Source organism: Dromaius novaehollandiae, chromosome 1 (genome assembly GCF_036370855.1).
Source record: "Dromaius novaehollandiae isolate bDroNov1 chromosome 1, bDroNov1.hap1, whole genome shotgun sequence".
Classification (NCBI taxonomy): domain Eukaryota; kingdom Metazoa; phylum Chordata; class Aves; order Casuariiformes; family Dromaiidae; genus Dromaius; species Dromaius novaehollandiae.
Window position 1 is genome coordinate 51,363,330 of NC_088098.1, and position 26,285 is coordinate 51,389,614.

At 38.2% G+C, this 26,285-nt stretch overlaps 1 protein-coding gene across 1 annotated transcript in view; it reads left to right on the plus strand.

Annotated features, from left to right (window-relative positions):
* Positions 1 to 1,588: 1,588 nt before the first annotated feature.
* Positions 1,589 to 26,285, plus strand: part of LUC7L2 (LUC7 like 2, pre-mRNA splicing factor) — a 34,601-nt gene continuing 9,904 nt past the window's right edge. The window contains exons 1-6 of the mRNA XM_026101131.2: positions 1,589 to 1,997; positions 12,148 to 12,242; positions 22,694 to 22,792; positions 23,700 to 23,810; positions 24,691 to 24,834; positions 25,951 to 26,127. Coding sequence (XP_025956916.2) covers positions 1,937 to 1,997; positions 12,148 to 12,242; positions 22,694 to 22,792; positions 23,700 to 23,810; positions 24,691 to 24,834; positions 25,951 to 26,127 — 687 coding nt within the window. The 5' untranslated portion in view covers positions 1,589 to 1,936. The remainder of the gene's footprint in view (positions 1,998 to 12,147; positions 12,243 to 22,693; positions 22,793 to 23,699; positions 23,811 to 24,690; positions 24,835 to 25,950; positions 26,128 to 26,285) is intronic.

Consider the following 26,285-nt stretch of genomic DNA (forward strand, 5'->3'; position numbering starts at 1 on the left):
CCTAACAAAAGCTTATTTATATGCTAAAGAAAAAGAAAAATAGGGCACGTTCTGAATGGCTGAAGAGCATTGAGGAGTGTTTTGTCATAGGGGACTATTTCTGAGCCCTGCATCTTCTCTGCAAATTCTTGTTAAATCCAGTTAGTTTTGGCCGACTTTTTAGGGCTTTTTTTACATTGCCTTTTCTCTCTTGTTTTATTAAAGTAATCTTGATTAATGTCCACGCAATGTTGTGGACGATTGGAACTGGTCCTTACTTGTGCTGGTCACTGACTGCTTTTGGGCACTAGATGGCAACACAGTGGTTAAGAAGGGGATGGCTGCAAAATGCATGAGTTAGGATGGATAGAAGTTGTGAAATTATTTTGTTTAACATTGGGTCTTGGTGCTCTGGAAATTTAACTGGATCCAAGACATAGCAGTTACTTCAGTTTTAAGGGAGGTTCTCTAAAAACTTGCTATTATAGTAGCTTTTCTCACTTATGAAACTGTAACTGCACTTAACAGCTTGTGAGAACAGAACCTTTAAAATGGTGCTGAATGTCAATCTAATAAGGGAAATCATCTTTAAAAAGCATCTTCTATCTATGCTTGTTCAGACATAAATACCCGTTCACACCTACTCCTACATAGCCAAGATGTGGGTATGGACCCATGCATTTAATAACTTGCTAATGTTATTCAGTAACATCCCAGCAGATGTTACAGAAAATGTTTATTTTGTGGAGGTGAATAAGCAGGGATAGGACCTTTGGTTTAGGGGTACTTATTGCAAAACAGGAGGAAAACCTGGACTGTGTATTTTATATCAAGTTCTTTCACCTCTTGATGTGAAAGAAGGGGCAAAAGTCTTCATTTCTGGCTATGAAGATCTCTTGGCAAAAGGGTCCTATATAAACTAATGACCACGTTTGTCATGCTCTGTTCCTCATTTCCTTCATAACAGGCTGCTATGGTTACCCTCTCTTTGTTTTCACCCTTTATTTAGATGGCATTACTCTTAGTGGCAGTTTGTACAACAGAGAAATATTTCTCCCTGCCCTTTCTATTTTTGGAAACCGGGAATGAAAGTATATTTATTTCAGCTACGCCACGTGCTAAAAAGCACGTTAGTGTTAACGCTAATGAAACTTCCGCTTTGGTTCTTCTCTCAGAGAGGCAAAAACCCGACGACAGAGAGCGAGCAGGATCCCTCGCCGGGACGTGGTGGGCTGCGGGGCCCGTTGGTGCTCCGTGGCAGAAGGGGCGCCGGGGCCGGGCCGAGGCCGGCCTCTGCTCCCGAGGAGCGGGCCCGGAGCCGCGGAAGGAGCTGCCCCGCTGCCTCCCGTGGCCTCGGGAGCACCACGCACCCGTCCCGCTCGGGCCGGACCCCCGCGGGGAGCGGTCTCCCCGGGCGCCCCCCCTGCCCCCGCCTTCAGGGCCGCGCCCGCCGCCTCGGAGACCGGTACGTCACGGCGGCAACGCGGGGCCGCCCGGCCAATCGGCGCGCTCCCGGGGCGCAGCCTGGCGAAAGGCCGGCCCGCCCAATCAGGGAACGCGGCGCGCCGCGCGTCACCGGCCGAAAGCCGTCCGCCGTGGCCAATCGGCGGGCGCCAAAGCTTGTCCGCGCTGACGTCACGGAGCGGACGAGAGGGCCAGGGCGCGTGCGCGCGGGTTTCCGTTACCGCTGGCGCGCGCGCGTGGCAGGCGTGAGAGGAAGAGGGGGGAGGGGGAGGCGCCGAGCCCGAGCCCGAGCCCGGTTTCCCGCTCCGCTTGTCACCGGGAGCGCGAGACAGAGGCTGCGCCCGCTTCTCCCCCCGCGGCGTCGGGGGAGCGGCTCCGCCCGGGCCCGCGAGTGACGCGAGGGGGAGGGCTGAGAGCCGCGCCGGGCCTCGGGCCTTGTAGGCCGCTGTCGGCGTGACTCGGCCCGGCCGGGCCGGCGCCCCGCGCGGTCAAGATGTCGGCGCAGGCCCAGATGCGCGCCATGCTGGACCAACTCATGGGCACGTCCCGGGACGGTAAGCGCCCCCCGGCCGGGGTGGGGGAGGGGAGGTGAGGCGTTGGGGCGGAGCCGCCGGAGCCCCTGCGGTCACGGCGGTGCCGGGAGGGGAGGCCGGCCGGCCGTTGACGGTGACTGGGAGGGCTCAGGGCCCGGCTCCCCCCCCCTCCTTTTCCGCGGGGGCAGGGCCTGCCGAGGTCATAGGTCAGCAGCGGGGGGAGCCCTTAGGCGCTGCACGCCGGCTCCCGCCTTTGGCGCCGCCTTGGGCCTGGGGGAGCCGCACGCCGCTGCCCCCGCGGGGCCGCCAGCGCCAGGCGCTGTCTGGCTGGCGGGAGCCCCGCGGGGCTGCTCCAGCTGCTCGAGGCATAACGCTGCGGTTTAAGATCCCCTCCCGCTCCCGGGTCACGGCGGCGCGCCCTTCCCGCGGTTCCTGGGTCAGCAGCGCAACTGCGCCGCTAAAGGCGCCTACGCTTACTTTTGAGGGAAACAGCAGTTTGCTTGGTTCAAACCAGAGGGGGGAGAAAAAAAATCAACAAACAAAAAACACCCGCTTCCGTAGAGCGGTGGTGCTTTTGTGTTAATTATAGTTTTGTCTAAAGTCTGACCCAAACCATCATTTCAATCAGCAGGTGGGTATGGCCGTTGCTTTCTGGTAGAGAGAATTTAGTTAACCCCAGTGGATGAACTTAAAATAATAACAATTAAAAAAAAAAAAAAAAAAAAAGGAAAGCTAAGCTAAACTTTAACATTTCAGCGGCGGTAATCCCAAGAAAGATATACTAGATGTACAGTCAGACTTCAGATCACTTTATGGTGTCATTGTGAGCTGAAGAATTATCACTTTGTAAAGTTTCTCAGAATTTTTGAAACAGCGCATAGTGATCATTATACAAGTTTGAACTGACAGTAGTTCATGAATCCAGAAAGTTTGTGGACTGCGGGAAAGGAGCTGTTCCTGTTACACTGTCCAAACTATTTTATTTATAAACAAGACAATACTGCACAAGAGGGGAGACTAATTGGAGATCATTTGAATGTTCTGCATGTTGTACTAAGGCTTGCAGGCATGTGTTAGCATGCATTTTTGTTGAACTTCATGCTGAATTAATGATTATCTATTTTCCTGTGCTCTAGTAGGTTATGTGAAGCTGGGGTTTACCTTTTATATGCCAGTTGCTTGTTGGTACTGAGATGATGTGATTTTTCTGCTAGGTTGTGTGAGGTTTATTTTGTTTTTTAGAATCCAGGATTCTGAGTAAGTGTCCTTAACTTTCATATGTCTGGTATATCATGAGTGCTTTGTGCTAAATAGTAATTATTTTAACGAGGGGCATGACAATCTCATTGAAAAAGTACTGTTCTGCAGAAATTGCCTTCCCAAGCAGGGCTGGTTAGTGAGTAGTCAGCATGCTGGATCTGACTTACGGTGTTTGTGTCTGGGCTAGACGGTTTTAAATGCTTCCTGTTGTGCCTGCGCATGTCTAAGTGCTTAGTCTGGCAAGGTAGTTCATGGAGCTTGAGTTTTCCCAGTTTTGGCACCCAGATCACAGTCTCAAGAGAGCTAATTAGGACTACACAGAATATTTAAAAAAGGCGGGGGGGGGGGTTCAGCTTATGAACATGTTATCCCTTGGGAGTGGGATTTACCTGTGACAACTGTTTAGAAATGCTACATTTAAGATCTAAGCCATGGGAAAAAAAAAATCCCGATTCTAGATTTCCTTTTCATGGTGATGAAAGCAGTCATCTGATTGATTATAATACCCCTAAAAACTATAAATCTGCCCTCCACAAAGATGTGCTGAACTGTTTAGAAATTAACTTGCTAGAAAGGAGAGACATAAATGAAATTAAAATGATGAGAAGGGGTAAGAAAAAAAGAATGTTTGCAGAACTGGCTTTCACCATTGGATTAAATGGGAAGCTGAGGGTCTCTGTAACACTAATTTAGTTTTAAGAAAAATAAATCCAGTGGAGCATTACTTAAACCAAGGTGTTCACAGGCATTGAAAATCATACTGTTCTGCAAAGCTAAATTCAAGGCCAGGCTCAAGGTCACTGAAATACTGCTAACCTTCGGAATAGTGGTCTTTGGTTTTTTGGTTTTTTTTTCTTTTTCTGTCATCTTTGGCAAATATTCTATTTCTAGTAATATGCAAATCATAGCTTTTCATTAGAATGTGGCATTTTTTGACTTCTTGGTAGATCATGGCTCTCACTTCCCCACTTGTCCCTGTTCTGTTTTATTTTGCTCTGCCTGACAACAGAACAGATTTACAAATGTTTCTAAAATAAATCCATTTAGGTAATGTTTCTGTGTACTATATTGTTCAGAATTACCGAAATACTTCTTAATTTCCTGATTAAGAGAATGTTATACCCAGATTTTCTTTTTTTGGTCTAGAATGTGCAAGTTTAAAATTCTCACCTATATTAGAAAAGACAGATCACATGTTTGATCTGCAATGAGAATAGCACAAATTCAGAGGTAAAGTCAAGTAAATAGCATTGGCTGCATATTTAGTCTATATTAATCTTTCAGAGATTATAGTATCCTCTGTGGAGAATAGGAACATGCTGCCAAAATGGTTTTGAAAATTCTGCTATGAGATGCTCAAACATGGTTTTAGGAGCTGAACTGTAGGCTGTAATTTTTGGAGGTTTGTGCTCACTCTTATGAAGTGGTGTCTCTGGGGCCAGAGTGAAGAAGCTTGCAGGATGTAGTTTGTAAATGTTGTTATGGATTTGCTGTTGAGTTCAGTATTGAGTTACTAATTTTAAAATTTAAAATACTAAATTATTATATTATTTAAAAATTAATTTTGAAAATACCTAGTGAACAGTAAGGTTGCTTTAGGAATATTTATAAAGAAGAAATTGTGTTAGTAAGGGCCCTTTTCATTTCTACAGAATTACCCAATCTGTGGCTTTCTAGAATTATGTTTACAGTTCCTGGCCTGCGCCTTGCTGTATCCTTTCCTGAAGGACTCTGTGGGCAGGGAAAATCAAGAGCTTTGTGACTTATTCTGACAGCCAGCTTCCTCCCTTGTCTGGATTTTGTTAATGGGATAGATGCACTTGTAGTCACATCTCTCAATGTTTGATGCATTCAGGTCTGTTACAGTGAGAGGATGTGATGATGTTCAGGCAGCTGCTTCTCAGCTGACCAGCCTGGTCCCCTTCTGTTAAGAGCTTGCCTTTGCTCAGGTGACAGACACCTGCCAGAGAGGTGATATAAGAAGAACTTGGCAGATGGCCTTCAGGTGTTTCCACTGAATTGCAGTTTTTAGAATTCATTTGGAGTATCTAAAAAGTATTTCTGCTGTTAATGTCACTACAGTAAAATCACTTCGTAAATGGCAGGTATGGTTCTGTTACACACTAGGAAAAGCACATTATTATTTCAAAACTAAGTGTTTGTAAATACTTTAAATAAGTATAGCTGATTTAAACTTCTTTGCAAGAAGAGTGGAAAATTGGATTGGAAGTGGACTATGCTGAATTAAAAAAAATGTTGCTTAGATTTTGATGGTAGCTGGACTAATTTTAACATAGTCATGACTGCAGGCTGAAAAAAGTACTCTTCTAAATATGGAAAACATATGTCACTCAGAGTACCAATAAGCTGACATGTTTAAATAGAGAGGCTTAAATGTAAACTACTGAATATGTAGCATGGGTGTTCAGATATTGGGAGATGAATGCTGAAGATAAGGTGCTAACCTTATGTTGTTACATCTGAATATTTTATCCATATAACTTTTGCACTATTAGCAGTTAAATTAAAGGACTTTCTATTAAATCTGGCAATAGAAGATTACTTCAAGCTGAATTTCTTGACAATGACCAGAGCCATATGACCTTGTCACTCAGTATTAAGAATCAACTGATAGACTTAGAAGTATGACTTTTTTTAATAATATTTCTCAACTGTAAAATGAGTAGCTTTGATTAAATTTTTAAAATAATACACTTAGGTGAAGCCTGTTTTGGCCACCTCCATTCTTCAGAATACAGAAAGGATCCTTACAGATAGTATCACAACTGTTTTAAATAAATGAAGAGTCATTTACAAGTTAATGAAGTGAACCCTAATGTAGCACTTAGTATTATTATCTCAGAAATTTTTTTTTAGAGCTTAGCTGAAATGGATAAATATTACCAAGTGCTCTTTAAGAGGCCTAATTGTAAAGATACACCGATTCAGATAAAATGGTATCTTGCTCAACTGGTTCATTTATTTTGCCAGGTCAGTTACCTGATCCCCCTTGCCACGTGAATGCTAGAGTCAGTGCAAGGAATAGTTTAGAAGCAGAGGGTGGAGTAGGGCCATTTTTTTTGGCAGTATTGCAGACCCAAATCAGATCAGAATGACCCTTTAGTGTCTTGAAACAGCCAAGACTTGACTGTTACAAAGAAATGGAGGACAGTTTTTATGATTGCCAGTGCATCAAAATCTGTTTATACTCTAAAAATCTGACAAACTATCAATGTTAATTAGGTGGTTCATTACAGACAAAAAGGTAAGGTTGTGTGTGCATCTGAGATTTACATGTGGTCATGAAAATATTCTTCAGACATATTCTAAGGATGCTTATGTGACTAGCAGAAATTTCTTAATCTTTGGAGACTTCAGCTATACGGAGCCCATATATGTGAAGAAACGCCAGTCAGTACATCTTCTGCTTCACTTGCTGTCCTTTTGATCTGAACTGCTGTATTTGGAATCTTAACTCAGTTCTTAACCTGTTACTAGCAAAGCATTTTTCTTTTTCTAAATCTTCTTCCTTTTCCACTGAAACTTAGAATATCCTTTTGCATCTGTTCACCTCTTAACCATTTCTTTTTTTTTTTTTTTTTTTTTTTTTTTCCTGTTTTACACTAGCCACTTCAGTTGTGCTTAACAGTGATTACTGATGTGTGACTTTCTGTGATCTTGTTTGGGAGGAGTTGAAATGACACCTCCATGCTTACCTCTCTTGAAGTTGGTCTTCATGCAGTGACACCCGTTATGTGGTAACAGGTGTAATCTAGAACTCATAGCCTAGAGTCTTCAGTCTCTTTGTACAAGATGACTTAGTGCAAATGTAACTTTTTCATGAGGAGGGGGAAACAGTGGCTTTTAGATCATCATCCTTGGTGCAAATGCCTTACTAACCTTAGTCTCTTAAGAATGCATTAGTGTGTCAAACTTTCAGTATTGAGTTCCATTTAATTCTGTGTGTCTCTACAGTGGAAGCAGCAACCCTGTGACATAGCTGTCAGAGCCACGGACACTGAACAGCTTTCTTCAGAGGTCTAAAATTCTGTGTCTGTTTATGTTCTTAAGGTGACGGTGGTGGCTTACTGCTTCTGGTACACTCGTAAACCTGGTCAGATCATTTAAATTCCTGTTTGAAGTTACTCCTGTGATATTTTGTAACACCTTCAAAGCGTTTCCTTGTTTCCATACAGGAATAATCAAGAACTCTCTGTGTTCCTAAGAATGGGTAGTGGGTTGATGCTGGTATTTTCAGGATGTTTCATTTTGTTTTCAACCTTATAAGCTTTGCACTTTGAAGTGGAAGATAGTTTATGCTTTTGAAGTGGATTTCAATACCTTGTTGTCTGTGACTGGAGTACACTGCTAGCCATTTGGATACCTTTAGGCTGGGAGGCAGATTAGGAAGGCAAGAACCTCCCCTGAGGAGCGTTGATTCAAATATGGAGCAGCAGCAAATTAAAGGCAGAAAATATCTTGTCTGTATAAATGTGTGCAAAACCTAACAAAATGTTGAGATGACATCAGCTCAGAAGTCCACAAGTAGTACTAAGACAGAAACTTCATGAAAGATTCTTTATTTGATAATTGGGAGTGATTAGAAGACTCCAAGAACAATGGTATTTTTAGTGAATTGTGTGCATTTGCTGGCTCAGTACAGGTTTCTGGTACTTTAGATCTTAAAAATAAGGGGAAGAGTAAAGGAGTTAAGGAATTTTTCTACTCTTGAGTTGGGACTGTGTTTGGAAAGACATTATGAAGAAGCAAATAGGCATATTTTGGCCTCATAGAGTATCATTCCACGTTTATTCCACTTGTAAGTCATTAAATTAAAAAAATGCCTTCACAATTATATTCTGTATTTACAAGTGTTAATTCAGTCATATTGTAAATCAGTTGATGTATCAGTTGATCAGTTTGGTTGATGTAGCTTAACACAAAGTCAACAGTGTGCAAATGAAAATGCACATTTTTATCTTTGTATGGATTTTACCATGTGTTTATAATTGGAGGTTACAGTTTGATTCTAAAGGGTAATTCTGATCCATGCACCAGGGTTGTTGTTAGTAGTGTGTTAGGATGTATTAGAATAGTAAGAGATGATGAATCAAATCATTGTTATAAGCTGTTAGCACTAAGTGTCATTGATACAGGCATGTTTGTTCCACTGATTTGCAATTAAAATGTATTGAACAGAAACAAAGTTGTGGAGGCTTGTTAAAAAGTTAAATTTGGGAATTCAAAGTGAATTGTGTAGTTACAATTGCACATTGTGGTCTTATCCTTTGGATGTTCTTTAGTAATCGGTAGTATGTATTGGTCTTAAATATTGATGTTACTTTTGTAGTCAACATGTTTAACAAACTTGAAAAACTTCCTTTAAAAGTTTTCATTATTGTTGCCATCTGTTAAGATACTGTGTCCTAATACTTGTGTCTCTAGTGAAGAGGTGTGCAGTTTCCTTACGTTTATAAAGGATATGACATGTGCAAGCGTAGTAATTTTCTTGATGTTTGGCTCTTTGTCTTTCAAATGGTTTCAGTTCTGTTTCAAAGTTCTCTCTTCATCCTGAAAGTAATGCATTATAGAAATGTGGTTTGGGCCAGATATTTTGAGTAAAACTAAAGCTGCTGCTTCTTTAGGTAAATTTTATTTCCTGTGTTTCTGCATAAATCCGTTGTCAATCATGTGTTTCTTTTCTTATTTTTATGGCAAAATCTAATTGGAAACACTAGAATGGCTTGTAGTAATGGATGTTGACTCCTGTGATGCACTGGCAAATTACTTTAATTTCTTTAATGAGTATAAGTCCTAAAGATCAAGCAGTTGAATACTGTGCTACTCTACAGAGACAGGGTTAAATAAGGTGCTGTTCTGAGCTAATTAATTGAGTTAACTGTTAAAATAGCACTTGTGTAGAGTCTGAAACATCAGTGTTAGTCTCCTGTTTGTTCATGAATATGCAAGGATACTTCTTAAGTTTAAATGACTGCAACTACTTGGTACCTAGATGTACTTTTTTCTCCTGCTTAAAAAAAAATACAAAAACACAAGGCTTTTTGTATTCTGTAATGCTCATAAATGCCACTTAGCGTTTGCTTGACTGTTTGGCCGTACAAAGAATGTATCAACTTAAATTCAGTTAGACAAAGGGAAGTAGTATCTTGGTTATCCAAAGCATCACTGAAATTCTAGGCTTTTTATTCACACCTATATTATCTGAATCTTTAATAAAGCATCTGCAAAAGTCTTTCGCATTAGACTAACATCAGGCGTATAATGGTTCTATAAATTCTTCCTAGCACACTGTGTAGATTCCAGAGGTAGTCACCTTCTCAAGATGGCTCATCTGTAGGTCAGCAGCAGAATGCACCTTCTGTCTTTGCCAACATATCTGCATGCTCACAAAATGCATGAAGAAATGAAAGCAATGTCTTCTGAGGCTATCAGGCTCTGGAATGAGTTGCTAGAGGGATACAGGGTTCAGTCATTGTTAGGGCATAGCACATGACACTGAAACAGCATAGATTAAGGGGGGGGGGAGGCAAATGTATGAGACTGCCTTCCATAAGAAGGAAGAGGTGAATATCTGAATTTTCTGTGCAAGAGAACTGATTTGGAAGACCCTTAAATACTGGACCAAAGGCACAGTGCGGAAGGAGTAAACGCCAATTAAAATGTAAATATGGAACACATCCTTAAGGCTGTCACTTCTTCAGTTTCTGCTACCAGTTTTTTCTATGTTTTATTCTGCTTTGGTGGTAATTGTGACTGTCACACTAGCCACTTAAATGGAAAAAGTGAGAGAGATTGTATTGCAGATGGGGGATTTGGGTACTAGTTGTGGTAGAGGTACCAAAAAAGCTATCTCTAGATGTTGCAGTAACATCTCTGAAAATATTTCATTCTTCCTTTGCCTAAAGAACTGTGAGTCTTTCAGAGATTTTCTAATCTCAGTATCCCTCCTGATAGATTAGTACTCATATGCCATCAGCTGTCTTTTTTAAAAAATACTTTACTTGATTTTTGTTCATTTGTCTTTATATAGAAGAATCTTTAGAGTCGACGTGTATTTCTAGATGCTGTGTTAAAATTGCTGGCAGAGTCTATTATTCTATACAAACTGAACAATCTGGCCCCTTGTTTTATTTATAAAGGTTCAATGTATCTTTGCCTGCCTACATCAATCTGCAAGGGAGTGTCAGAAAGGCCCCGCATTCGCCGAGCCGTGAGTTATCACTAACTTTTCAGATGTGTTAATGAATGTGGAACAAACGCAGTTGTGTTACAAAACAAAATGGATCCACCCCCCAAAAGGGAAAAGGAAAACAAAACTCAAATTCGTACTGCAGTAGCAGGCATGATTATAAAGAGATTACTCTAAATTTTTAGTATTGTAAATAACACTAGACTTGCCCTCTAGAAAACCTATTGTTGAACTGCTTTGAAGCTGTTCTAGCTTGGGAATTACTGGTTTTAATGGGTTTGTATTCTGCAGGCAAATTAAGCATGTGGTGTTTTTGCAGACTTTTGGTTGCTTAAGAATTTGAAACTTTGCCCATCTGAAAATGTTATATATTAGCATACTATGCATAGAAGTGATATTTAAAAATCTGATTACATAATAGTGAGAAAGGCTTGACTAGTAAGAACATGTTTATTTTTCCCCTCTGTTATAGTTAGCTAAGTAATGGGTTGGACTTCTCAAATCATTTACTAGATTCCAAATTCTCAGCATTTCAGGTTAAATGTAATGAAGCAGTAATTACTTAAACTGCAAAATATATCCACACTTAACCTTCTCCATCTCACCAAGTATTTTACAATCTGAATGCATTCTGCATGTTGTTTTTTTTTTCCCCCTTCAGCAGTCCTCCTTGCTTCAGTAATTCACCAGTAGGTTTTCAATGATTAGACATTTTAACAGGTTGTTACTTTTTTTTTAATAAGTAAGTAGATACATCCCGAGAGACCAAGGTGCTTTATCATGCCTGTGTCTTACCAGCAAGAAAGCCATAACAGTGATCTCGCTTCCAAATCTTGAACAGTGACATTACATTACGACTTGAAGGAAAACACATTCCCTCCCCCATCCCCAAAATACCAGCTAGTTATTTTGATCTGAAGACTTTAGGTCTTGCTCACAGATGGGATTATTTAAACTTGCATTTGGACCTAAATGTGTGGGCAAGTTGATGCTTCTTCTGATGCAGGAACTACAGCCTGCCATGATGAAGATATAATTAAGATGTTTTCTAGCAGCATGTATAAAAATATATATATATATATGGCTCATGATATGGGGATGTTCAAACGTCTGTAAAATAATGTTGCATATAGGCTATGTCCATATGTTTGACTATTCTTTTTCCAGGTTTGTAAGCATTTAAATACATTCTTCTGCCAACTCTTTGTGCAGCTCCCATCAGAAGTAAGAGGGTGCTTTGCATCCAAGAGCAAAATGATAGAATGAGTATCAGGTGGGATTCAGAGAAGACTCTCAATGTGTATCATTATGTGTTTATGAGGCTGCTTTATATGCTAATTGTTGCGTACAAATACATCAGTTTCATGCAAAATCTGAATAGAGCATTATATAGCTCCTTTCACAAATGCTGTCATAGCAAAGTGTTTTTAAGCTAATACTGTCCTTCTGGTTTCAAGCACTTTTCATGCTGTGTTTTTGAAGGGGAATTTGAAAGCATTTTTAAATAGCATTTTGTAGCATTTAAATGTGTATTTTGTTTTTTGTTTCTTTTTTGGACAAGAGCCATATAGTATTTTAAGTTCTAGTTTCCATAGGTTTTCACTTTGTATCGGGGAATGTTAATGCTTTGCATGTAACTTGCAGAACATGTCTGGCTTCTCCAGATATCTCACCTGGAATGTGTTGATTTCTATATTGCAGGTGACACAACCCGCCAGCGAATCAAATTTAGTGATGACAGAGTGTGCAAGAGTCACCTTCTCAACTGCTGTCCTCATGATGTGCTCTCTGGAACTGTATGTAGCTAAGTCTTGTGTTTTATTTAGATATAAAAAAAGGAGAAATTAAAGTTAGATTTGTTCTCTGTAATATCTCTTAACTTTGTTTTTCAGGAAATATCTATCTTGACCCTTGTGTTAGTATTCATATGAACTTCTACGAGTAACTAATTTATGGTTTATGAAGTTGTGGCTTTTTTGATTGATTTATAGAAAATACAGAATATGTAAGACTTAAGGTTTCCTGCATAAAATATATCATAGCAAAGTGTTTTTAAGCTGGTGCTGTTGTGACTAGCAGAAATACTCTTAAACTTGTAAACAAACGCATGGATTATGAAGTTTCTTTCTAAAAGTTTTCATACTCGTATACAGAAGAAGTGATTTTTCTTTCTTCAGAAATAGTTTAATGAAAATGGTGGAAACTTCAAATAATTATATTTCTAGAAGTTGAGATGTATTGAACATCATAAAGGGATGTTCTAGTGTAGAAGTTTGAGTTACTGTGCCATTTTCACAAATTTTAAGGCAATTTCAAAATAAATGCCTTCTTGAAAAGTAATGTGAAGTATGATATCCTCATCTTCAGTTCTGATAATTATTAATAAACTTTGCTTGTTTGACTTAGATTTTTATCTGTACTCTGAGTCAGAAATTCCTCTGCCTGAGTATAGCAAACAAAGGGCTTTGACACATGCCAGCAGCTTTGTTCATGTGCCCGTGCTTTACCATGTGGTGCTCAAAAGGTAATTCCAGGTAGCTTACTCTTGGTGAAAGACAGGTAAGCTACTTGGCATTGATTACGGCATAAGGATGTATGCGTAGGTAGTTACTCGAACAATGGATGCATGGTAACTTGTTGTCCAGCAGTGTTTTTCTTCTCTGTCAAAGTCTGGGGGATATGCTTTTGAGGTTTTGTTCTCTTTTGTTCTTTTTAATGCTTAGCAAAGTTCCTTTCAACACTTCATGACATTTGTGGTAGGGAAGAACTCCTTTAACCTGATGTTCCCTGGTGCTGGAAAATTAACGGTAGAGAGATTTGGTATGATGATACGCTGAGTCTAATGTGTCTACCAATCTTAATGCTGCACGTTGGTAGCTTTTGTTACTCTGTAGCATGAGGGAAATGAATACTGGAAAACACGTTTTAGGGATTATTTGAAGTATTATTGATTCCTTGTGCCTTATCCTTCCAAAGGGCTAACCTGGCTGGAGCCTTTAAATGATACATAGAATGACGAAGTTCACTTGGAAAATGAAAACCTGAAATAAGTGGACTTAGTAACTGTCCTCTAATATACTTCCCATGCAGCTGTGGTTTTAAATTACCTTAAAATCTTGATTGATCGGAGGTCTTGAACATGCACACACATGCACACGTGTTTTGTTTCTTTTACTGATTTTGGCACTTGACAGACCAACAGGCACAGTCCGCCTATCCTCTAGAGAGTCCCTACAGAGGTAGATGTAACTGTAACAGGTAGACACAGGCAAAAAAAACAAATAGTAGAGCTGAACTGGAGAATTTAGCATTTGTTGTAATAACAAAGGTAATGGAATAGAAAAGACTCACTTGTTGAGCTTCTCTTTCCTTGAACTTCTTTGGCTTTGTAAATAGCTTTTCCTATTTCTTAAAGATGTTCTACCTTTTTTTGCTTCACATAGCAAAGATTTTTCTCTCTCATCCTAAAAATCAGACTTTTTGAGGTTCATATGGTATTTTCGGCACATACAGTTACTGAAGATAATGCATCTTACACATTTCCTTACATGACTGTGCTTTGTGTATCATTGCATGTATAATTTTCTTTTTGAACAATTCTGTTTTACTGTCCAAACAAAATGTAGAAAGGGGAAGAAGAGTGTTCCTTCTACACCATCTGTTATGTTATCCAGTATTTTACTTGTGTGATGATGCTCTCTGCTTATCATTCCTGCCTCTAACTTGGAGGGAAATATGGGACATAACTCTGTATACTATAGTAACATACAAAGACATTGATCAGAACCTCCAAAGAGATATTGTTAAAAGTATTGCTAGGAAAATGGAGTATAGATAGGAAAATTATGATGTGTCACCTCAACACCTGTAGGTGATAGGGATTGAGTGACTTTTTAATGAATACAAATCCAGAATCTTATGCTTCTGAAAGAATAAATTCTCTTGGGCCATTTTGTAAGGTTAAATCTCTTTGGATTATCAGTAGGGTACTGGACAAGAATTGTGGATTCTTTAAGCTTAACGAGATAATCTGCCTTATTGTGAATTGTATGTTACTGTTCCCATCAGCAAAATACAGACTCGTATGCTATTCCAGTTCACCCACTCTGTCGAAAGCACTCAGGAAAGACATTCATAGATATGTAAGACAAATGAAATGACTCATATGAGTAGACTCTGTTAATTTAGTGATGTTCTTTTCCTTAGTGGCCAAATACACAAAAACTGAGCCAAGGAAAAGCATACTGATTTCCCTTGACACTAAAATCATGTTCCCCAGACTGCAGCATGTATTGGCAAAAGTAGTGCCTATATAATTTTCTTAGAATAGAAGATTGGAGAGTTTCTCTCTGTAGTCAAGATTTCTGCATGTGTTACCTGTTTTCTCTTTAGATACAATATGTGTTTGTGTATTTTTAAGAATGCTGCATGGAGTTTTTTAGTATTTCTGGATTTCTTCGGAACACTTGCAGATGTTATTTTCCTCATGCTTCTTTGGTTGGGTTTATCTTTTGGTTAACTTTGGGGAGGGGGGAGAGGAAAAAACATCCATACAAATAAGTAAACATCCGAGTTTTTAGTTTTACTCAAATTTTCCATGTCTGGATCAGGAACAGTGCACAACTTCCTACTTATTCCAGCTTTCTCTTTTATTCCTCTGGGTCTTTCTTCATCAGACTAGTTTGTTAGCATAAAGTTGTCTTTAAGAGAACCCTAAATATTTGACATGCTTTAGGCTGTGAAGCCATAAGTGATAACTATTTTGAAATTAAATCCTTTCTTATCTGCTGGCTGCTGTTGCCACCAGAGCAGTTAGTTCTGTATCAGTGTTACCATTTTCTTCTAGTTTTCTAAGTAAAGTCATCTGATTGTCTGAGTTGTTACCTATTTAAATCAGGAGATATTTACTTTTTTTAGTATTCCATTTTATTCAGGTACATGTTTTTGTGTGACTAGTTTTCTGTTTTTGTAGATGAGAGCAGTCAGAGATGTCTCAATGCCTGCAGGAGATGCTTTTTGAATCATTTGTCAGGGGGAGACAGTGAGAGTATGGTTTTCTTTATTTGTAATCTGATTTTGAGAGCAATGAAAATGAAAGGCTCTTTGGAAGATATAGACAGAAATTTGAAACAAATTTAAAACAAAGATAAGAAAATTATAACATCCTTTTTGGGATCATTACATTTCAAATGTATTGTGCTTCTTGAATAGCTTTGTACTTGAAATGTGTTCTGAAGATTGTGTGAAGCACATAGTGGAGTAATTGGTAAAATGGCAGAAATGACTCTGAGGTTTTAAAACACTGTCTTTTCAGAACCCGCTTTTGATAATACCTCTCACAAAAGCTCTTAAAAAAAAAATGGCGTTTTTTCACATTTCAGTGCTTTACTTTTCAAGCTTTTGCTTTTTCAAGTTGTTCCCTTGGACGCTGGTTTACATAGGAAAATTCTCCAGAACTCAGCTATTTGAGAGTTTGTTAATTTCAGGCTGAGACTTTTATAATGACGGAGATTAATAAGACTTTGTAAGTCTTAGCTATTGTTAGTCTTTAAAGAACACAAGGAATCATTTGCCATTTAAAAAGCTAACTTTTTATTTCAAATATTTTGTCTTAACGGTTTCACACTCTCCTCTTACCATTTTATCCTTAATAACACCTGATATTCAGGCACATCTCTTTTGGTCCGTAGTTCTTGAGTTACTTTTCATCAGAATTATAAAAATATTTATAGCTGTATATATGACTATATGATTTATGTAGTAGTCAGATAACTCCTTTGTAATAGTGTGACCCTAATAAGCCACATTCTTTGGAGGAAAGCAAGATTTATAGGAATGTGTTTTCTTTATCTTCTCATGTATGTTTCGAAATGAATAGCTGAGTACTAATGAAAATGAAAAGGTGGTAAAACTTAAAGCAAATACTTTAATAAGGTTATAAGTAATAATGTCCTAAGTATTTATAAAAACCTGCTGGATATCTTTGAAGAGACCCAAAAATTCAACACTTCTGCAGTAATCTAGTTTTCTTATTAGCCTTGATTGTGCTTCCCTGTAGAAAAGAAAATTACACAAATATTGCATGTTGTCTTGCAAACCATGATTGAAAACTCCTTTTACTCAGTGGATGAACTTTGTGGGTAGAGGAGCATCACATTTTGCATTTTATTCATACAGTCCTCAAAATATGCTCTACTAGCTCAATCTTGCAATTATGTGTATCATTAGTTGCTTTTGAATTTGTTGCACTTAGCTTTTCAGGACTCTTGCTGGCCAGAAGCAAACTGATTGAAACCTTGGTTTAGCACCATACTTTACTACGTGATTATCTTTAAGCTTATTAGGGGTGGAGTTCAGCTCCAGATTAAGATTTCTAAATTTAGATTTCAGTTGGTGCACTAGTTTTCTAACCTTACACCAGAGTCGATGGGGATGTAGGCGGGGGAGTCCAGAGAGAGGTTAAGTTTACCTGCTACTATGTGTCCCCCTCAAGGCGATCTAGATCCATCTAGGCTGACCGTAATGCCTCAATCTCCTTTAAGAGGAGCTTGGATAGTTTGCATATTGGTAGATACCTGCATTTAACTATATACGTTTAGGTGGCTTAGTCTGGAGATGAGTTCTTCATCAGTTGTCCCAATGGCACTGTTTCCATGCTTGAAACTTAGGTGCTTATGTGATTGTATCCTGTAACACTACAATAAATAAGCATTCTGCTGGAGGGTATCAGCTTTTCAATTTAGGACTGATTTGATCATGTGAGCTGCTTCAGCCCTCTGCAAATCAAAGTAAATTAGGCTTGCATAAGCAACCTGCATTTGTAGCCTTCAGCCCAGTAGTAATGAAGTGCTCTGTTTTGACAGCAAGTGATCACATGAATCTGTTGAGATGTGTTCTTAATTTTCTTGATGAACACCAGGAAAGTCAACTGATTGTACTATATTCTATTTTAATGGACTCCACTTACCTAGATGAAGGCCTTTTTAGTATTCTTCAGTATGGTAATCTAACTTCAGTGTTACTATGCTGTGTAGTCAGGCTGTAAGATCTGAACACTATGGAAACACTGAAATATCTTTATTTTAAAAAATAGACTAGATTTAAAGTCTTCAGGAGTAAGAGTAGGATTGAGGATAAGGGAAGAGATGTCTTTAAAGAAATATACTTCTGAAGATGCGTGGAATTTTCACTGGTTGGTAAAGACTTTAAAATATCTAAAGCCTTAAATTTTTTTTTAGCTTAGCATTTTTTTTACCTGTTAGTGAAGTCATACAAAAGTTAACCAAGTTAAGATGAATTAATTCATCAAATTATATGTCATCTCAGGCTTCCTCATCTGAGCCTGTGGTACCTAAAAGAAAAGATAGGCTTTATGGCATGTCTAGGAATCCGCCAGAAACCTAGTTGTTAGTGCAGATTAGAAGTGAGTTCTGTAATGAAGAAGATCTCGGTGAAGTGCCTATCAGCAAATTTCTTCACATCTATAGCAAGCATGTTCTCACTGAGTTGCTAATAGCTGCCTTGGCAGTTTGAAAAAGAGAGAGATTTGGTTCCTGTAGTACTGAATCTGCAGTGTGAATCTCCCAATCATGTCAAACATCTTAAAAGATAATAAATAAAAAGCCTTAACTTCTCTTGCCAAATGCAAACTGCTTTGGTAGTTGGCATCATTTTAGCTAGAAAGAATCTTCTACAGAAACACTGCCCAGAGTGTCTTCTTTCAAAACCTATCAAAGATGTACAGTATTTTTAGAAGCATTGATAGCGTGTGCTACTGTGTCACACTTGGCTCAACATCAGCCCTCTGCATGTTGAGTAGCTTTGGCTTTTCTATGTTCTTTATGCTGTCCATATAGAGTCTAGTCTACTCTCTGGTATCAAATGAGTATGTAAAATTGTCAAAATAAGAATTTTGCTGTGCCTAGATCCAGATCTTGAAAAGGGACGACTTAATTTCATGTTCCAGAAACAGCAGCATATCTGGTCTAGTTTAGTCTCTGATTCAAAGTTATTAATGCTGTCTATTCTGAGTAGACATTTATTTTTCAGTAAACACTTCAGTTTCTATATTGGTTAAGTCCTTGGTCAATTCTTTCTTGTTTATTCTGACTTCATTAAGGTGCTGTTCTTTTTTTTTGCACCTGATTTGATTGAAGCAGAGCCAAACATCATCAGTAAATTACATTTATGTAGTCTGTATTTCTGTATTAGCGCCAAATGCATTCTGTCCATTTTTGTGGATGGGATGACAGAAATGCCAACAAAATCACTTCAGTATGAGTTTGCTTGGGACAGAAGACCAGCTGTCTAAACCTCAGCTCTGGGAAGTCAAGTAACTTCAATTGTCCATTTAACACTTTGAGAAATTTCTCCAAAAAAAAGTCACAGAGAAGTGGTTGGCAAGTTGTTAATAGCAGGAACTAATTTCTTAAGCAGAGCTCTGCAACAGCAAGAGGGCTACTGATATCTTGCTTTGCATGTATTTGCATTGGCTGTTTTCTAGACTAAACTTCTGTACTAGCCTTCGCTTATAAGAAGGATTCCCCAAATATATGGATGTTCCTTGTTTTAATCTTCAGTAGAAGTGCAGTAGCTGCAAAAAGCCCCAAAGCCTGATTTCGGATGTTCAGTGACCTTTAGTTATGCACAGCCTGGGGACTTTGATCTCGCCTTTCTTTGTTTGCTTTACCCATCAGGAGCTGTCTGTAAATCACCTTAAGTATCATGCATCTGTTTAAAAGTCACTGCGTCAGCAGTGAAAGACAGAGTTTATCTGCATTCTATCTAAGCCTTCAGCAGTAGCTTAATGTCTGAACATTAGTCTCCTGCATAGCCATCTCCTGTTTCAAATATGATTGATCCTAAAGGGCTGACTGCTAATATGTGTCCTTTGCCTCTGGAGAAGCAAATCTTGGTAGCAAATCACAATTTGGCAATACAGAAAGTGAAAATGGTGTCTCTCATTGTATCTTCCATCCAGTTCCATGTATTAGCTCTACTTTGCAGCTAGCTGTATTAACCAAGCTATAATACGAACTGGTCTGTGTTTTTCAAGGTACTCGGCAATCCTGATCCAGCATGGACCTTTGCCAGTAATGAATCACCCCCAAGATGAATTCTCTTTGCCAAATGTTGCATAACTTATACCAACAGAAGTGCTTTTCAGCCTGATTTTGCATGTAACATGCAAACTTTGGCTTAAGAGTTCTAAATGTGTGTGGGGGTTTGTTTTTGTTTGTTTGGCTTTGTATGTTTTTCTGAATTTGACTCTGCTAATAGAATTTTAAAGTAGGGTGTTTAGTAGTAGTACTTCTATTAAGGTACTTGCAAAGGATAAGACAAGACTAGTACAGACTCTGTTAAGGTGCAGTTCCAATGATACAATTTCTTTACTAGCAAAACTCATGAAAATTAATTCTTTTCTCTTATCATATCTACTTGTTCTTGCACCACCACCACCCCCCCCCCCCCCCCAGTTCATGCCATGTGAGTATTTATAAGGCTACACTCTAAATCTGATCACTGAAATGATCTGGGCCTTAAAAGAAAAGGAAAGCCAAAATTTTCTTTATCCTGATGAGATATTATCTAACATAAATCTACCCTCCCCAGCCCTCCCAAAATTGCAGCTATTATCATTATTGAAGTTATTTAAGGGATATTGAAATGGCATCCTGAGAGTGTAAGCTGTCCTAGCTGCTCAATTCCACTCTTATGCTGTCCTCGGCATGCTATATTGTCAACATGGCTGGCTGTTTGTGGGGTTACCTAGCAAGTTGTACAAAGGTACTGATAGTGCTGAAAAACTGCCTCCATTTTTTTGTTTGCTAAATTATGTTTTGCCTAGTAAATTCCCTGATCTTGTTCAACTGCACAGGCAGATGTGCCAGAATAGGGGAGGCACGGTGTAGTGATAAAGGGAGAGCAGGACTTCTTTTGGTAGTAATGCTGGCTCAAAGTAATTACCATCCTTTCAGGCTATGGATTTACAAGTTGCAGTAAGAAACAGGAAGAGAAGTTAGAAGATGTACTGTCCCAGATGTACTGTCCCCAGGAGAGCACATCCAATCTGAATAGATGAGAAAGAAACAAAAAAAAAAAATGTAAAGTGAACAGTGTGTCATGATAGTAATGTCATATGAATTCTTTGGGGGGGGGGGGTGTTAGGGTGTGATAGAAGTTTATTTCATGTGCGTAAGGTATATTTAGGTTACATACTAAAATGTCTCAGAAAATACAAGTGTGACTTGTTAATTTATTTTCCTGATGCAGCTGCGGATGTGTTTCAGGGCTCTTTTGTCATTGTATTCACATCTCTTAAAATGTGTCCCTAGCCTTACCTATGCAATTAGAACTAGAGCGTTTCACTTGAAGGATTAGCCTTGAGTTTCACAATTCAACCTTAAATAACTTGCATCAGTGCAAGTGATGAATCAACATAAAGACAAGCTTTTTCCAATTTTAGGAGAATGCTTAAGCACCTAATTTTTAAATAATTTTAAAATGTTCTTCCATATTGTTTTGCTTGTACTGAAATAGTTACCTGAAAGAATGTTGTGGTTTAAGTAAAGTCAGTGTCTGCTGACTTGGAAAGTAGACATAGGTAGTACACTGCTCAGCTTCTAGTTCTTCATGGATTTACCTCACTTAACAAAATAATCAAGGTTCTATGTAGTAGCTTAAGGAATCTTTCTTTAGACTTAAAAGCGGATGTTCTCCTGAAAACAGGAAGTTATGGTGGCATTAAGAAGCTGAAGAGTATTTAAAGTTTATCAAAAGCTTTAGTTGAAGTTCAAGAAAACCCCAGAAACTTGCATATTCTATACTTCTGATGATGGGTTGTCTATCTTTAATACTTAAAATAAGGCACTAACTTCTGTAAAAATCACTTAAATGGGTTGGTTTGAACAACTTACTGATGATTTAAGAAGTTGAAAGCAATTAGTGTTTGCTATCGTACTATATTTGTGAGGCTGGAATAGCTACTTAAATGCAAGTTTCTGGGGTTTTCTTGTTTTGTTTTTTTAATTCTAGCACTCATTAGGCTCAGACATCAGGTGATTTCTGTAGTTTCTGACTTAATGCTTGTCTTTTATTTATAAAAAAAAAAAATAAAGAAGCCAATTATTTTATTTTTGGTTCTAAAACTGCTATTAAACTCCAATATAAATTGATTTTTTATCAGAGTTCAACTTTCCTCATGTGCTTTAGATGTCAAGAAACAATTTTTCCATAATGAAGTGACTAGTGCTAACAGTAGTGAATGACAGTAAGCTGTATTCTGTTTTTTAGTAATACTAATAAATAATTTCACTTTCAGTGAAGTATTAAAGCTATACATCAACATCTGATTTTGCAAAGAGTGTTTTGTTCTTGTTTAATTTGTTTTTGTTATGATTTTGTTGTTGTTATGTTTTACGTTCTGTCTTGATCACCACACTAACCTCCAGGGAACAGATTTCATTAGTACTGCTTATGCTGTATGGTACACAGATTTCAATTTAAAAACAGTAGTTATTACCTAGTAAGATTCTGGATGCTCAGTGGCATTCTACACAAGATTAAATAGTGATGTAGTCTACTTGTTGTTTAAAGTTCATGCTACCTTCCTGCCCTTTCTAGAATCATTTTAGATTAAAAGTCAAGTACTTAAACTTTTTCTTTCCTCATTCATGAACTTTAACACTCAGCTTGTTTCCGATGGTCACCAAAATGTTTTGGAGGGATTTAGTTTTTGCTACCTTGTTTCAAATGCTCTAAAATATTTTAAGCAGCACTTGTAACCAGCCGTGGTTGCAGCTGTTTCAGATGGTGATTGTGGCCAGGACATTTATATCATAGAATGTACAAATAGTTCAGATTGAGCATTTGACCATTTACTTGCCAATTACCTGCAGGGAGCTTGGTTCTCTTTATTTGTTTTAAGTCAATACAGAATTAGTTCCACTCTAATCACTTTTTGAACTTGTAGTAAAATACATTTTTGCAGGACTTTAGTGATACTCTATAATGCAAGCAGGTTGCAGCTGAAATGATAGGATAAACAGTTCCCTCTGTCTCCTTTAGTTCTTTTCTGCATGTTCATTAAAGATCTGGTTTTGTCTTACAGGTTTATTAACATGCCCTTTCATTGCCACAAGGGAAATGATTTGCTTTAGATTACTTGACAGCTAAAGAAAATGATGCCAACTTCATTCTTAGTAATACTTCAGTAAAGCTAAACTGCTTTCCATCTATCTCTTTTCAGAGGATGGACCTTGGAGAATGTCTGAAGGTGCATGACCTGGCATTAAGGGCAGACTATGAAATAGCGTCCAAAGATCAAGATTTCTTCTTTGAACTTGATGTACGTGTTTTGTCCTAATGGTGGAGAGAAACCATAAATTGTGCATCTTGGTGGATTAACTGAGCAACACAGTCATTTTCAGTACATAAAGAATGTAAATTTTTGGAAAGTTGTTTTGTAGATAGAAATAGAGAAAGCCTTGCATAGTTATATAAATACTTATATGGCTCATGATGATTGTGTGTATTAAATTTGCATTGGTAGTCATCTCTAGGTAGATCTGTTAAGTCTTCTCCAGAACAAAATATCCTAAACCTGGATGTTGTCATAGTGTTATCAAACTGCAAGCAAATGCTAATACCATGTATGTTTTGAAGAGAAGCTTTAGGATTCTGTACATATTTGCTGAAGAAAACTGTGTTGCTGTTTTTTTTATTGGGGATGACAAATCACATGTTTCAGTACATGATAGTTTGAATAATAAACTTCTGAAGGAAGGAAGTTAGCCTTCACTAGGGGGAAAAAGAGTGTGGGGGTTTTGTTATTTTAGGAGAGAGGCTGTTAATATGCCTAACAGCTTAAAATGCTAGCACAAAGAAGTTAACAGTATTGCATATATTGGCTGGGGGAGTTGAACCCAAGTTTTCTTTGTAGAGTTTTAATGCATGTTATAAATGCTCCCTTATTCCTAGGGAAGAAGACTTGGAGGGGGATTCAATCCAAATTTCTGCAAATACTTGTAAACTGTGACAATGCATACTCTATGACTTTATTAGTATGAATATGTGTGATTACCAGACACTGTAATGGTATTACACATCATGTACTGTTAGAATATTGTTTTACAAAGGTTTCAATTTAAAAAACCTTCTAAAAGTTACTCCTAATAAACCAGGAAAATGTTTTAAGGCTAATGAAATACTCATTTTCTTTACAGCATTGATAAATGTTTTTATTGATGTTTTAGGCAATGGACCACCTGCAATCATTTATTGCAGACTGTGACAGAAGAACAGAAGTGGCTAAGAAAAGACTAGCAGAAACCCAAGAAGAGATCAGTGCTGAAGTTGCAGCTAAAGTAAGCATGTATAACTAGTTGCTGAAGTTTTTCGAAAGATTGCAAGGTTGCTGAATGGGAATGTTTGCAGCAGAGGGGATCTCCCTCCCTGCACCCCCACCCCCCCCCACCCCCAGTAACAAGCAACTGCTTCTTAATTAGCTTAGGTGTATTTGAACTGAACTCTGTACAAGACTGCCTGTATTGGCCAAAATGCAGTGTTTTTCTAAGGAGCCAACTTTAGAGTTTGACATGCTATCCAATCTAAGAATTCATGCATAGGAGGGGAAAATAAGTTTTCTCTATCCTACCCAAACCTGCCTCTAAAGCAGGGAGGAGAGCACACAGAGAAGAGACTTTCTCAGTGTTTTCCAGCTCAGGAAACTTGCTCATCTGTGATACTGTGCCACAAAAATATTGGTAATCCTTACACTTTTTAATGAAAACTACTTCTGTGAAGTAAAGTGGTTGATGTGCTTTTCTTTAGTTCTTATAATTGAAAATTGAATTATAATATTTTCTTATAATTGAAAAATTTGTTGTACACTTTCGTGTACATATAATGCACGTGCCAGGAGAAATGGTTGCGTGAATACAAATTTTGCAGGTCTATACTTGGTACAGACAACAGTATAATAGCTACAAGTTTCTGAACAGAATCCTGCTCTGGCATTGGTACATAGATTTGGCAACTTAGTCTTTCTTTTTGTGTTTTGACATGGAGTAACTTCTATCTCACTTCTACCTGGAGATCTTATCTTTGCATGTTTCCGTTGATTCTCTCCTATGGATTTTTGTATATAGTAATAGCTCCTGGATATGGATTGAAGTTTTTCTGACTTCATTTCCCAGACTTAACCCAAAAGACTTTCCTGTGTTGATCTTTTTCTTGTCTTTCAAGGCTGAAAGAGTTCATGAATTGAATGAAGAAATTGGGAAACTACTGGCCAAAGTAGAACAGCTTGGAGCTGATGGGAATGTGGAAGAATCTCAAAAAGTAATGGATGAAGTGGAGAAGGCCCGAGTGAAGAAGAGAGAAGCAGAAGTAAGTTGATATGTAAGGTTTGGGGACAGGGAGGGCAGGGTCCAATACTAAATTGGTCAGCATCTGTGTAATACGAACTGTCTTAGCTGCTGGCACTCTCTTAGCTAGTTACTTTACTTAAAACTGTGGAGTTTGCTTTGTGGCATCCTGTACAGAAAAAGTTTCAGGGCATTTGTACTGCTTGGTCTGGAAGACAGCTTTGGAAATAATCCATATATTTTTCATTTAGTATGCCTTTAAATACATTCCTATACTATTAAAATGATATTCACTTCCAGTGATGATGCTTAGTTTTACTGTATTGGCTAGTTGTATTTGCTGACACTACAGTTGGGTCCGTATTTGTTGGATGTATTTATCTCATTTTGTCCCATGGCTCTTGCTGGCAACTCCCTCATGCGTCGTGGAATGCTAGGGTGGCTGATATCAGAAATGTTTCAGTGAAGGGCACCAATCCAGCCACTGCTGTGCATATTTTCATTGAAAGATACTTCTTCAATGGGTTGTGTATCAGGCAAGTCAGTGTAATTTGGTGTAATTTACCTTGCTCAGGTGGCAAATCTCATCAAGAGCTTTTTCCATATCATATTTAACCTTAATACTTAAATTTGTAAAAACAAATAACTGTAGTTACTTTAGTGGTACCAGAGGTGTTGCTGGCTCTCTTGCATGTATGTCATCTGAATGTCTGTAGGTAAATTTTGCTCAGATAAGTTATTAAATTAGTGACTAAAATGACAGTAGATTTATCAGAAAGCTACTGTTTTAAACTGGGTTCAGGATTGAAACTGGTTCAATATTTTCAATATATGACATTTTTTCAATAAATGACATTTTTCATAAGTAATGCAATCAGAAGTAAAGATATTAATTATTCCACTTTCTTTTGCCTTGATTTGCAAAACCAATTGCTAATGTCCTATTTTTCATATGTCGAATCTTTGAAGTAATGAACCTGCCTTGTATTTTAATGAGACATTTGATTTATGAATAGTATGACTAAAAACATACTGATTCTGCATTCAGTTATCAAAACTAATACACTTTTATTGAATGTATAACTGTTGTATTTTTGTGCATTGAGGAGTAAGAGGTATCAAAATGTCTTTTCCCCAGGAAGTATACAGGAATTCTATGCCTGCCTCCAGTTTTCAACAGCAGAAGCTACGGGTTTGTGAAGTGTGTTCTGCTTATCTTGGTCTTCATGACAATGACCGACGACTTGCTGACCACTTTGGAGGAAAACTACACTTAGGGTTTATTGAAATAAGAGAGAAGCTTGAGGAACTCAGGGTAAATCATTCCTATCTTTTTGTGCTCCTACTTAATTATTTGCCCAGCAATCCTAATGGAATACTTCTCTGTCTGTGTGGATTTTTTTCTTATTAATTTAAAGTTTGAGGTATTTCATCAATCTGCAATATGTTCATTTAATATCAGTTATCTAGATA